The 13,977-nt window shown below is 38.0% G+C and overlaps 1 protein-coding gene across 1 annotated transcript in view; it reads left to right on the forward strand.

Annotated features, from left to right (window-relative positions):
- HMGCLL1 (3-hydroxymethyl-3-methylglutaryl-CoA lyase like 1) overlaps nucleotides 1-13,977 on the forward strand; it is an 87,969-nt gene that overhangs the window by 47,990 nt on the left and 26,002 nt on the right. Inside the window, exon 7 of the mRNA XM_055714706.1 lies at nucleotides 3,564-3,752. Coding sequence (XP_055570681.1) covers nucleotides 3,564-3,752 — 189 coding nt within the window. The remainder of the gene's footprint in view (nucleotides 1-3,563; nucleotides 3,753-13,977) is intronic.

Genomic DNA, 13,977 nt, shown 5'->3' on the forward strand with positions numbered 1-13,977 from the left:
CCTGCATGATCTTCTGGTATATGTTCCAGGTGGAACTTGTGATAATACTTCTCCCACAGCAGCCACATAGACTCACACTCTGAAAAAAATAGCTAAATTGGAAGGTAACTCAGTATTTCTAAATTAATTTGTTTTAATATGAAGTGGAAGTTAGAAGTGACACAGCTTTTAGTTAGAGCAGCGATGACAGATTCAGCTGTGCTGTTGGTAGATTGCTTACTGCAGTATCATGTTCCCTAACAGGCTTCTCTCCACTCTCCATGTGTTGCTCGTTTTTTAAAACTACTCTCCTTGTGCAGGAGGACTTCTTTTCTGTTTGCTGGTGGGAGTGCTATTTAGTGTTCCAAACCTGCGAACATTTACTCACACAGCTCTTTTATTTTCTGTCTTTGTCCTAGTAAGTGTATTCTTGAATACGCCACTGTGTATGTGTTTAAGAATAAAAGCTACCTCAATGAAGTTATTAATTCAGGTCCTGATTCAGCATGCACTGATGTTTATATAGAAGAATCTAATGAGCTGTTAATGGATTTTACATAAACACATGCACTTATCCTTTGCTGAATCAGAATTATCAAAATTACTGGCTGTTGCTAAACCCTTTCAGAGAGCTGCCACCCTGGTCATGGTCATCATCTTTCTTGGGATGGGACCATTTTGACCCCCTGACTGCGCGTTGCAATCAGCAGCTATGATTGGAAGACTTAAACTGTTTCTCCGCAGTCAATGATGGTGACGATTTATATTTTTTTCTTAAGCAAAGATTTTTTTTACCGAAGCAAAAGCAATTAGGAGAGATGGATTATTAACCAGACCATATATGTTTCTGGCATACTAGATCCATAACTATTTTACACCTAGTTATCTAGTGAATGCAAACTACAGATGCCTTCGGACTTGTAGAATTCATCAGGTATATCCATATGGTTCTTTATTTAAAAAAAACAAACCCAGCAAAACAGCAAAGAATTCTCATCTCCTAAAATAGTCTGAATAGTCCTTTTATCACTCTGCTGCTTCTTGAAATGGAATCACTGCTTAACCATTTATCATCCTGTGGTTTGTGAATTTCAACGTTAGGCAAATAAGGCTTGAAAGTTGTTGGAAGCACTGTATAACATCCTTGAAGGCAGTTGTGTTATCTGTTGTCCTCCAGTCATGCACTTGGCAGTTTTTATCTTTCTGCCTGGTTCTTTCTCCCTTTAGCTTCCTTTTAACCTAGAGCAGTGAATTCATTTAAATATTATCCAGCATACAGGCTGATCAGGCTACAGAAAACATACCTACTTGTGTTTGAATATTGATGGATTATTTCCCTTACAGCACAGGGACCGAAGTGTGGTTTTCTGTTGTTATTTGCTTAAAATAATCTGTAACTGGACCTTTTGTATTCAATTAAGAGCATAGTTTTAGGTATTATTTTCAACAGCAGGATTGTTCATTTGCCTATGGGGTTGCAGTGCTGGGTTGTCAGCTCCCATTTTGGTCCACGCTTGGTGTCAGGGCACTGTTCCCAAGGGGAGTAGCAGGAGACTCATGCATAGTAAAATGGCTCGGTGGTGCAGAACAGAGCCCTGTTCCACCAACAAAGCTGCAAGCTCGTAATCACATCCTGACAAAATAGCATGTTCTCTTCTCCCCCACCCTCCTCCCAAAAATCCACATTAAAAACTTACAAAACTGTAACTAATGGGCTGCCTCCTACTGTGGTGGGATAGAAAATTTAGTACAAAAACTCCCACCCAACTTCCAAGCATGCACATTCTTCTTGAAATTAAATAGAGACCTCTGTTTAAAGGTCGATTTAAGGTTAGATCATGACAAGTCAGTGATGATGCTCAGCTTGTTAGCAGAGTTTCCCCCTCTCTTCTGTCACCTTTCAGAACTTTTATTTTCAGAAAGCTGAAAGACCTAAGGACTGAGCAAGCAAAGGAAGTGAACGGAGTATGATTTCTAGCAGCTTATATAATCTCTTTGTCGCCACTAAAATGCTGATCTAGAAAACCTTTGAATCATGAATTTAAAAGAACATGAGAAAAAGATGCAGTCTGCTTCCTTTACCCTGATTTTACACAAAACCTGAGGTTTGGGGATTAACTAGGGGTAATCCACCACTAACTGCAGACGATGATTTTTTTTCTTACAACAGTAGTCCAGTTAAAACACCTGCCATGTGTTGATGATATAAAAATATGCTGTGAGAATCCCTTTTTGCAGTCTGGTGAATGTCCCTTTCTTAAAGAGTATATTGAATTTATGTTGATACAAACCAGGGGCTCTTTGACTTTGAAGTACAGAGAGTTTTACTACATTTGCAATAGTCATAGCACTTTCAAGCTTTAAGCAGGACTGTTCAGACTACTTGAAGTTCTTTTTCAGCTGTTCTTTGAATTAAGTGAACAGCAATATTAATCCAGCACTTTGGAGACTGCTGGTGCAGCACTTTGTCAGCGTCCTCAGACATATTCACAGCAATCCCACTGATGAAGTCCTGGAATTGCTTTAACAGCAGAGTGGAGTGCAACTGAAGATGTCTTGGAAAAGGGTCATATTTTTTCATTTCTGAACAGTTAATTTCCAGACACGGATTGGATTCTCTTCCAGTGGAGTGGCATGCTGGGATCACTGATACACAGGGAGGAATCCTAAAAGGGACAAACATACTGAGAAACTGAAAATAAATTCAGCAAAACTAGGATGGAGTGATCCTACATTCAATTTCTAAAGATTTTTGGTGCAAATATGATTTTGTGCTTCCAAGTGTGTGTCTCTCTCCATAAAAACATGGAGCCAGACCTCAAATCTCTTACTTATACAAAGAATTCAAAGATGTAATTCCAGAAATGTTTAGAGCTCTACTTACATAAGTAAGAAATATTGGTGTATGGTTTTGTTTGGTATTAAGAAAAATATTAAAACTTAAAGAATAGAATGTTAATTAAGTTACAGTTTTGCTTTGTTAGTATTTTAATGTTTGATTTCATGGAAAGCAAGCAAAATTAATATTAACTACAGCATGCTAAACTTCATTTTCCATTCATGTTTTCAGTGCCAAGAGAAAGCAAAATCAGGCTTCTTGTTAATTATTTATTGTCTTAGTTCAGCCCTGTGCTTGGCTCCATCTAATAAGCAAACAGAAGGGCAGGTCTTTACCCTGCACAACTTGTAAGCTGAAAAGTACACAGAGAAAACCAAACAGCTGGGAAACCCCCAGAGAGGGGGAAATGTTGGGAAAGGGCTTGACAGAAACTTAATTCATAGTGTAAAATCTTGCTTACTTGGATTCTGTGGGAGAGTCAAAACCCAAGTTTTTGATGGATTTGGCTTGCTTGGTTATTCTACGTACAGAAGCAGAACTATAAATTTAAAATAAGAGGATCTATGGGACTTTCTTCTTGGGTGACAGTTTTGAAGAATAAATAGAGGGTTTCTGATACATAGATCTGCCTTGGGGGGTCAAATCCTGAAACCTGTACAGAAGTACGTCCTTTTTAATGCATGTTCTTGGCCCTAATTTATATTCTTTTATCTTGACCTTTTCATGTTTCTCTGTTTCTAATCAGGTATCTAAGCGACTGTACAGTATGGGCTGTTATGAAATCTCTCTGGGGGATACCATTGGTGTGGGGACTCCTGGAAGTATGAGAAGAATGTTGGAAGCTGTTATGAAAGAAATTCCTCTGAGTGCTCTTGCTGTTCACTGTCATGACACGTATGGCCAGGCGTTAGCCAATATCCTCACAGCCATACAGGTAACACAGGATCTCGTTTTACAGAAATGTTACTAATGGTCTTTAGTTTAATTCAAGTGCACAGTGTTTTAAAATCCCACCCTTAAAGAATCATTAGAAGAGGAAAAAGGCACTCACTAAAGTTCCAGAAAGTATTGGTTATGCATCAGATTGTCTACAAGTATTACTGCTGTTGCTTTTGCCAGGAAATGTCAATCCTTATCTATTTATTACCTTCAATTCCATATGAAATTACTAAAAACCCAGTGATGATTATTATATTCCATTGATTTTGGATGAGGGACATAAAAATATTTTTTTATGATGTCTCTGATTCCACTTTTCTTAGGAACATCTATGTTTGATATTCACTAAAATAAAATTTCTACTTTACTGAGTTGTCTAAATATAAAACAGAATAATGCATAATTACATCTTGATTGAAGATAGATAAAGCAAAATTATTGATAATTGCATACACAGAGTGGTCTAGATAACTTTATCACTGCAAACATGTCTTAAGTATGCCTTTTGTTTATCAGTTATACCTTCCAAATAAGATCAGCAATATCTTTATATCCTATTTAATCTTCTCTCAAATCTGTGGCTAAATAATCAAAAATAGTTAATTTCAATAAGATATATTTTTCCCTTTGTGTTCATATATTTTTATGAATAGGACACAATACAAGAAACAGGCTACAAGTTCTGATGTACTATTTGTAAAGATAGAATCTTGAAAAATATCTTACTGTTTAGATGCATTCCAAAGGAGACTATTTTTAATAAATGTTATGGAATCAAAAGCTGTTTACAAATCGTAGGGCTTTATTGTTCTGTTTTACACTTAATGGCATCTTCTGCTTCCATGCAGTTCAGGCAGCCGTTTGTAAGGTCAGCTTTCCTTTGTCCAACTTGTTATTTTGGCAGAGCTCCTATGAGGTTGTTTAGGAATAACAGCAGTGTGTTAACAGTGTTAGTGATATAAGCCACAAGAAGGAACAGGGAAAGTTTCAACATGGGAATCCGCAGGTATTTGATTAAATACTGAATGACAAAATCTGGTTAAAAAAGGTTCTAACTTTTTCACACTTACTTCTAGTGTTGCAAATGTGTGTGTATGTACCATGGGATAAATAAATCACTAATTTCACAGTTAGCTTCAGTTGCAGATGTAATAGCTAAAAGCAGGAAAACCCTTGAGCATGGGAGGAGTTCGCCATAAAAATACTTGAAGCATTGTTTTTCAAATCCTTCCTTAAAATAATTGCTGTCCTGGTGCCTACTAAACACTGAAGGATGGCTATGCTTTGTTAACCCCAGTATTTGTTGTGATTCTTGTCTCATGTTTACCTCCTACTCCTGTTGTTTTACTTCTTAAATCAACTGTGTGAGAGTTAAGGGGGAAAGAAGCTCTTAGGTACCTAGTGTGCAGTTCAGGCTAATTAATATGTAAATTCAGGAGAGCAATAGACCTAAAAAAAAGCCCCTGTGCAGCCTTCTCAGATTTCTGGGAAGCCAGGGGTGCCTGAGGCCCACCAGAAAACTTCCTTATGTGCTCAGGTTCTGCTACAGTGCATGTCTAAAGGTGCAGTGTTGTTGGCTGGGCTGTACTTGTCATAGATTTTGCCAAAAGTCCTTGATGAAGCAGGCATTACACAGTCTCTCTGACTGGCTTTGCACAAGCAGCTCCTTGGCTGGCTCTAAAGGTAGGTCCCCAGGCTCTTGGATCCTCCAATGGGGCACACCTCACAGCATCCTCTCCTGTCTCTGGTCAAAGAAACAAGGCAGCTAGCAGTGAATTGTAGCTAAACAATACTCCTAAAACAGGACAACTTTCACGGGTCAGCTGGCTGGCAAAGTGCCAAAGGCAGTGGATCAGAGTGCCTCAGTTCTAGCCTTCTAGCCCCTGCGGTAAGGCTTCTCTGTGCCTTCCTCTCTGCAAAAGATACACAAACGGCGAAGTACTGGGGTGAAACCCCTTGTCCAGCTCAGCCGCTGGTTTCCTAGACCAGACTCTCCACAGACACAGTTCTGTACCCTTCCTCCCTTATGGGTCTGCGCGACCGACTCGGTATTTCATCAGGAGTGAAATGTGTTTGAGGGGTTATAGAAATAATGAGCTATGGTTATTGTTCGAAAAGAAGTCATTCAGCAGGCAAGATTACACTCTTCCTAAAACATCACAGCCTACAACCCCACACTGTACACTGTTGTATTGTATATTGTATTTCCTAAGAATTAATGAATGACAGCTGGAAAGCCACAAATCACTCTGCACTAATTCAGGCGTTGCTTCGATGGGAGATCTCCTAGGAGTGGAAAGAGGTGCTGGTGATTCAGTAAGTAATTTTTTCTACAGATCACATTGTTCCATGCAGGATTATACTACCCAGAATATTTTCTTTTGTTTGGGGCTGATCCAAAGTAATCTACAACTGACAGGCTGTATCTGTATAAGAAATTAGCAGGGAAGTAGTCGTGTAATTTTAGTATTCAGTTTTATGTGTGTTGTTTTAGCAGAAGGGTAGGTAGTGAAAGATGGGAGAGAGATCAGCCAACTTTTAAAGGATAAGTAATTTTTTAAGTTGTTAAAGTGAATACTATAGATAGAAAGCATTGCTTAGAGAAAGGAATTTCACTTTCTTTCATGAAGAGCATCTGTGTGAAAATTTGAGGAACGTGAAGTGATGCTTCAGAACAAAACAGTAAACAGTTAAAGCAGAAACATGACTCACTCTTGGTTAAATGGTTTAATATAAGAATATCAGAGTATACCATCTACCAAGGAGACAAATGCAGAAGATCAGAAGTGATGTGGCAATCCAGTTAAAGGTTATGGTATTTTGAGTAAAATTACATATGAGGGTTAGCTAATGTGACAAACACAAGATGTAACTAAAAGAAGTAGTAAAACATTTATAGGAAATTGTTACAGACCTCCAAGGAAGGGTAAAAGGATGGGTCAGGAAACTTCTGTGCTGGAGAGGCCCCAGTAAGGTAGACCATTGATCTGAGGAGATTTGAGTTACCTTGACAATTGGCTCCTGCCTGTAGTGTGTGCAGAGCGGGTACGAAAAGGGAATTTTTTAAAGGGAAGTGATACAGAACTCTTTTCTTGCATAGCCTGTGTAGTTGCCAGAAATAGCTTTGTCTGTTTTCATAGCACATATCCGAACATAAGAAAGAATATGCAAAGAGGAGTTTTGGCTGGCAGTGATACCTCAATGAATGAAACAATCACATGGTAATCCCATAGAACTTTATCAAATTCAAATTGCTGTTGTAACTCATTGATATAAACAGATCCCTACACTACTGGGATCAAGTCCTAACTTAGAGAAAACAAGCATAAAACTAATGACTTACCGGGAGCAAGAATTTTTATGACCTTTTGTAATTATTTCCACCTTATTGGACACTATATGATGAGTGAAACTGATGATTTGCCAAATTAAATTACATTTTATTAGTGATTTCTTTTTCTAGAAAACAAGAATTTTGAAATAAAATCCACACTTTAGTACCAGAAACAAAATGTAGCAACCCTCTACTTAAATGTTCAAGGTTCAGACTGCAAATTCCCAATTTGTGAATACAGGATTTCATTACAGTGTAATATATCCCCTTACAGAGACTTTAACATATTTCATAATATTTTGTTAATGTCTTTAAGATCCTTGAATTTTAAAGATTAAATAAACTTTTTTTTTTTTTTTTTTTAAAAAAAGATCCTAATAGAAGTGGCTGGCTACTGACCGCTTCCCTTCATCACAACTAAATAGATTCTGGCCTTTTTGGTGCATGCTGGAGAGACTAACCAACCTGCATATTTTTGTGCATCCAGTTTACTTATGTAGTTCACACAAAGGCAAGCAATGTTGATGTGGCAAAGCTTTAAGAGCCAGAACCAGGAGAGGAGTTCGAACATAGATGCTGAAGTTCGTGTTTTATTAATTCAGAAGGATCATTGTGTTACAGGAATACGAGTTCGCAACAGCCAGCAGCCTGAAATGCTAGAGCTGAAGTTAAGCAACTGAAAAAAAGACTATGTTTAAAATTCCTGCCTCCATGATTCATGTGAGCTTACATGTGAAGCCTTAAGGGAGATTAATTTCCCCCCCAAAACCAGCTCCTAGCTAGTCCTTTGTTTTCAAATACAGGATTTGCCATTTGTGGCAGTTGAGCTTGCCTGTAGCGACAGGCTGTCGAGACCCCTTTCAGCTGGCGGATGGAGGCCAGCTCGCTGCTAAGATTTCATGCCCAGGAGCTGCCTGCTGCTAAGGAACCTCAGCGGAGGTCTCCTCCTCCTTCACTTGGTGATGGCTTTAAACCTCAAGCTCTTAGGCAGATGTGTGACCAATCCTGGGTGCTATCTGCAGACCCGATCCTGATGTTGAATCGCAGCCTCCACTCCCGACTCTTTTTTGGTGAGGTTGCTGCCGCTGCCTGCCTAGCTGTGACTCTTGGCCTGCCTTTATGGAGCAGGCTGTGCTTGCTGCTGCTGGAGACAGTCGAGTCTTTAGAGGGACTGGCCACCGCTATCCTGAGCTTTAAGGATGTCTGGCTGGCAGGTAGTGGAGGGGGTGCTGAGCTGGGAGATGGAGCAGCTGTGAGTTAGCAGGTCTTATGCTCTGGTCTTGGACCTCAGCTGGAGGCTTTGTCTTGCAGAGAAGCAAGATAGTGCTAGTCAGTTAAATCCAGAAAGCACTTCTTGGTGTCTGGGTGTGCACAAAGCCCTAACAGTTCTGTACTGGGAGCTCTGCTGGGCCAAAAAAAGACTCCAGGAATCAGTCCGAAGAATCGATGTCTGTGTCTGACAGAACTTACACATCTCTTAGGTGCCAGACTACTTTCATTGCCATTCCTCTCTGAAGTTTTTGGACCTGTATTTCTGTGACTAACTGACCTAAAAGAATATACCTGTTATGATGAATTTCCAAATAAATACCGAATCTGTATAGAAAATTCACTTACCATTCATACGCTGCAGCCAGTTCTTTCACCTTTGATTTGTCCAGCTTATTTTAATAGACGTCTACAAGGATGAAGGGCTCATGGAAGCTTATCCCAGCAAATAGCTAGTAGGTGCAGCTAGAAGCCATACAAGTTACAGTTGCATAGAGAAGTGATGATAAAGTATAATGGTAAAATGGCATGAAGGTGTGGATAGCAATACTGGGAGGTCGAGCGAGAGGAAAGCTAATATACATAACCTGTATACTACTCACATATAAATTATTCTAGGGTTCCTGTTGGTGATTTTTTACCTTTTTGCTGAGTTATACATACAAACATGTATACAGTCACAGTTTAATCTCTTGATTTAAAAGGAAGTGACAGGATAATTTATTAGAAGTACAATTTTATGAAACTTTATGTTGTAAAAACTCATAAGCACACTTCCTTGGGTTTAGTTTTCATGAACTTTATGTGCTGATTTCTTCTTTGGAGTTCATTTCCAAAGAGATACAAAGTTAAAACCAGCAGGTTTCTCCTGGATTTATGTTGAAATCCCCCGTTTTCCATAATTCTAGTGCAAAACCATAGCTGGGCTGTGATCTTTTTTATGGTTGCTTGGACAGGGCCAGAAATACAAAGAGAGATTTTAAAACTAGATGAGCTTTGCTGCAAAATGCTGTACTAGAAGAGAACAAAAAGGACATGACATAAGCAAAAATTAAACAGTAAAACTAAAAACTCTTGGGTCCCTGATTTTCTAAGTATGAAACAGCAATCAAAAAATCCACAGCATGCTGGGAAACAAAACAAAATCTTTAAAAGGAAACAAAAAAAGCAGGGTTAACTCAAAGCATCATAAATTCAGGTACGCACATTTATTTATGTGCCGGTATGAATGGTCACCATTTTGGAGGTTCAAAATTCAGGACTGCTTTTTATCTGCCTAAAGGCTAGGTTTGACCAGCATCTGAATTCCTGCACTTTCTCCCTGTAAAACAGAGAACAAAGTGTATACACAGGCTTTGAATAAGGATTTAAAGTCTTCTGTCCTGTCTCCCAGCTTTATCTACCGTTGCTGCTGCGCATTACGTTCATCATTGGCAATTCAACAACTTCTTCCTAATGACCACTGGTAGGATCATAAATTTGCTTATGCATCTACATCTCTCAACTCTTTGTCTAACTCAATAGGAACCTGAAATTGAACGTTCAAGATGATATTAAGAAAGAAAGAAAAAAAAAAAGAGACACCTTATCATTCTTTATATGTAAAAAATTCTCTTTTTAATTACCTGCGAAGCACAATCATTCAGAGCTGTAGTGTAGTAGAATAAATTGACACTTCTGTATAAGGTAGAGAAGATAGATAAGCAACTACGAAAAAGTGTGAAGCCTTGCATGTACTCATTGGGCTACACTTGAGCCAGGAATTTTCATGTAACAGTGAACGTGAACTTTCTAGCTGAGGAAGGCAGTCTAGCCATACTTGTCTGTTGCTACAAAACTAAAAAAAATACTGATTTGGGGGAGATACATAGTAATTGAGGAAATGAACTTGTGTGTAGCGACTGCCAAAGCTCTTGCTTGAATAATACATGAAATGCCAGTAGGATTTTTTTATTATTATCAGCAGTGTGCCAGGGTACCCACTGCCTGGCAATGAAATTATTTACATCTAAACTAATTTTTAACAGAAAAAAATAGTCATGACACTTAAGTCAGTTAAAATTTCAGCACCGTATTGCAGACAGGGTTTTTTAAGCCAATAAGAAGTACTATATGAACAGTAACATCTTGGTTTGTCTTTTCCTGATTTGACATGTCACTCTGCACATCGCTTTTCTTCAGTTTTTTATTTGTAAAACAAGGAATAAGACTCATCACTTTTAGGTTGTGAAACACTAAAAAAGGTCTACAGAGGAAGAGCATCAGACAAGTACAAATCATTTTTATGAAGTCTAGATGTAAAATTTATTCCTGAAATCAAAGTTTAGAAACTGAATAGATTTTAAGTTTGGTAATTTTGAGATTAAAAAATCCAAGGTATATGAGTGGGCAAGTGATCAAGATACATACATGCCTGATCAAATTATCTGAGTTCTGTAACACTCCGTTTCCTTTCCCCAGCACAGCCTGGCACTCTGAAGAATTGATGTAGCATGATGTGAGGGTAGGAAAGACTTGCTGTATGAAGCATGCACATATTTTGAAATCTTGAAAAAATGTTAATACTTTTGCATTCCTATTTGAAGAAACACGTAGAAATCGAAAGGTTTCAGCAGACCTCATAAGTTTACTTTCCTCTGCTGTTTGCAAAGGTATGCTAAGAAACTGCAGAAGACTTAACAGAGATCTCTAGAAACTAATTTCAAGGTTCAGATAGGGAAACATTAGAAAACACAGCTTGACTTAGAATAGCTGTACGGGATTCAGGAAGGGCTGGTCATGCTTCAGTATTTCTCTGGAATTCTTTGAGGCAGTCACTGCCAAAGAAGACAAAGGATATACAGTGGCCATCATATGCTTTGATTTTTCAGAAAACAATTTACAGTGTTCTGCACTGGAAGTTAATATTAAGGCGTGGAGGCATGTAATAGGTGGAAAGTTGGCTAAATGGCAGGAAACAAGTGGAGTTATGAAACGGAATTTCTTCAAGCTGGAAAGCACCCATCAGCAGGGTTGTGGAAGTATTGGCCTGTAGGTCCCAGGTTTTCCTGCTTAAATGAATAACTTGCAATACCATAACACTTATGTTAGGGGCAGTTTTTCTAACTTGTAGAAATAAAACTTTCCAAATTTTAGATTCCCATTGTAAGAATGGGACCCTTTAAATAAGGGTCTTCCTACAGCTTTCTACTTTTGGATTTCTCTAGGAACTAATTCATCATAGTCACTTACCGAGTATTTTCTGGGTTTGAAAGTGTAAACAATGTTTTTGAATACAGTCAAACTAAAAGAGCTGTTAGCAATAACACAAAATTCTTTAGAAAACATGTTTGCTTTTTTAGTTCTGTTTCCTTTTATTCTCTTTTCCTCATAGAAACAACATAGCACTTAGGTAAAGCTAGCAATTAAAAAAAACCAGATGTTTGAGCTGAAGGAGCGTATTAGAAAAGAGTAAGCAGAATCGTTTAAGATTGAAAGCTAACAAGACAGAGGTGAGTCAGACTGTATTTGAAAGCAGATAAATTAGGGGGAAAATGGCAGGTGAATTGTGAAAAGGCAGCAACTTTCTTCTGTGAAGAAAGCTTAAAAAGAGGGTGTGTGCTTTAGGAAAGTAGAAAAACACTCGCGTTTTATCAAATAATATTGCTACTATGAGCAGTTGGCTAGTTACTTTTGTAAGTGAAAAAACATACTGCTCAAATGAATAAATCAGACCTACATATGGGAAGAAAATGAAAACATAAGCATTCGTACTGAAAATCTGACAGATGTTTTCCAGTACATTCTGTTTGGGTTTTTTCTTTCTTTTGTGTCTTTTTATAGGTTCTGGTTTTATGTTGTTGCCTGTAATTTCAGCAAAATAAGAAAGCAAGCAAATGAACAGGCAGTACCACTCCTGCTCTTTTCTCAGATCAGTACAAAAGAAGTTAGCAACCCTATTTTTATTGCTTTCTGCTGCTTTTTGTGGGATGTGCATAGTATGCAATTTCTGAGGAGCTGTAAATTTTTGACCTTTCTCCCTATGCTTCAGAAAACCTTGATAGCCTGATAGTTCACAAGTAAACTCCTCATTGCTATTATTACAGCTATTATGCTATTACTAGGGAAAAAAAAAAGTTTAAACACTAGACTTTGGTACAAGATTTTGATTTTTTTAAACTTTTTAGGATAAGGAAGGGAATGTATTTGTTACCGTACGCTGGAAAGCAGCCAGAGTTCCTGAGGCAAAGGAACTATTTACCTACGTATATCAATAGGTATCCTGTACGTTTTTGTGTTTTTTGGTTTATATCTTACATGAAACTTAGTATATTTTAAAGGATTAACAAATAATAGAAATCTACATTGTTCTAGCTGCCTCTAACATGATGATTGAATTTCAGAAGCTTTCAACCCTAGTTACTGAACCAATAAACCTCAAGTCTAAGTCTGTTTCAGGATACTAATCAGACAAAGAGATCCTTCATCAGTTATAGATTATTCTCATCTCCAAATTCCCTCACTAGAGCTGACTTGGAGCAGTAGACACAACTTCTCTTTGGCTTACAGTCAAACCTCAGCTGTCTTTTAAAACATTTTTAAACCTTGAATTTCTCATGCAAATCTATGCATCTGTCTTTATATCTCAGTAAATTCATATAGATTTATCACCCTAGGCCTAAATGGAATATGACTGGAGAACTCACTGCAGCAACTACAGAAATAAAATCTGAAGTGGTTTTAGTTTTCTATCTTAAAGCCAAAGATATTCTATACTAATAGCATTGAAGCCATAGAATTATAGAAAGAATGAATATGGCCCAAATATTCTATGCTCTTTTCTGGTTTTCTGTGCTTGCATCCTCCTTGCATATTTCTACTTTTCTCTTAGAATGCTGTTTTATTGTAGCTTTCCTGATCACATCTTAAATGCTTTCTTTTCTGAGTTTCCCATCATGTCAGTGGTGTTCGTTCTTCATTCTTCATTTCATTCTGCAGTGTCAGTGGTACATTCCAGTTGCAACTTCATTGATCATTTCCTGTTTCATTAAATCTTGAAGAATTAAGGCCACATTGGTTTGGTTGACAAGTACCTAAAAGGGATTCTAGTATTGCTTTCACTACGATGCATTTTTCTCCTCCTATGAATGCCTTCTTCCCATGCAAAAATAAACAGATTCAGAGAATTTACTTTAAATGATTCTTTGGTCCTCATCAGATCTGTTCTGCTGCATCATTCTTTAGTTGTCATATCTGGAACTATAGTTTGTAAAAGGGAAAGTTGTTAGTATTGATAGAATATGAGAAGACAGTTCTTTTTTATTTCACCTTTTGCCAGCTAATAAGAGGTTTGCAAAGCTGTGCTTGCAAACAAGCCTCCCGCAAGACAGCACAGAATATAATTTAGATACAAAACCTGCAGATTATAGGCTCATTTGAGGATAGTACCCCATACAAACTATTAGTGTCTATCTCCCCTCTCCTTTGTTCTCCTCTGTCATGCCTTTTTGCCATTCTTTGCCTCCATCAGGGCTTAAGCAGTGTCAGTATCCTGCTGGCAGCTCACTGGCAAGAAGGGAGAATGATGTGAACAGATACTGTGCTCCTACGTTCACCTAATCCTAATATTTTGCCTGGC

The sequence above is a fragment of the Falco cherrug genome, chromosome 6 (genome assembly GCF_023634085.1).
Source record: "Falco cherrug isolate bFalChe1 chromosome 6, bFalChe1.pri, whole genome shotgun sequence".
NCBI classification, from domain to species: domain Eukaryota; kingdom Metazoa; phylum Chordata; class Aves; order Falconiformes; family Falconidae; genus Falco; species Falco cherrug.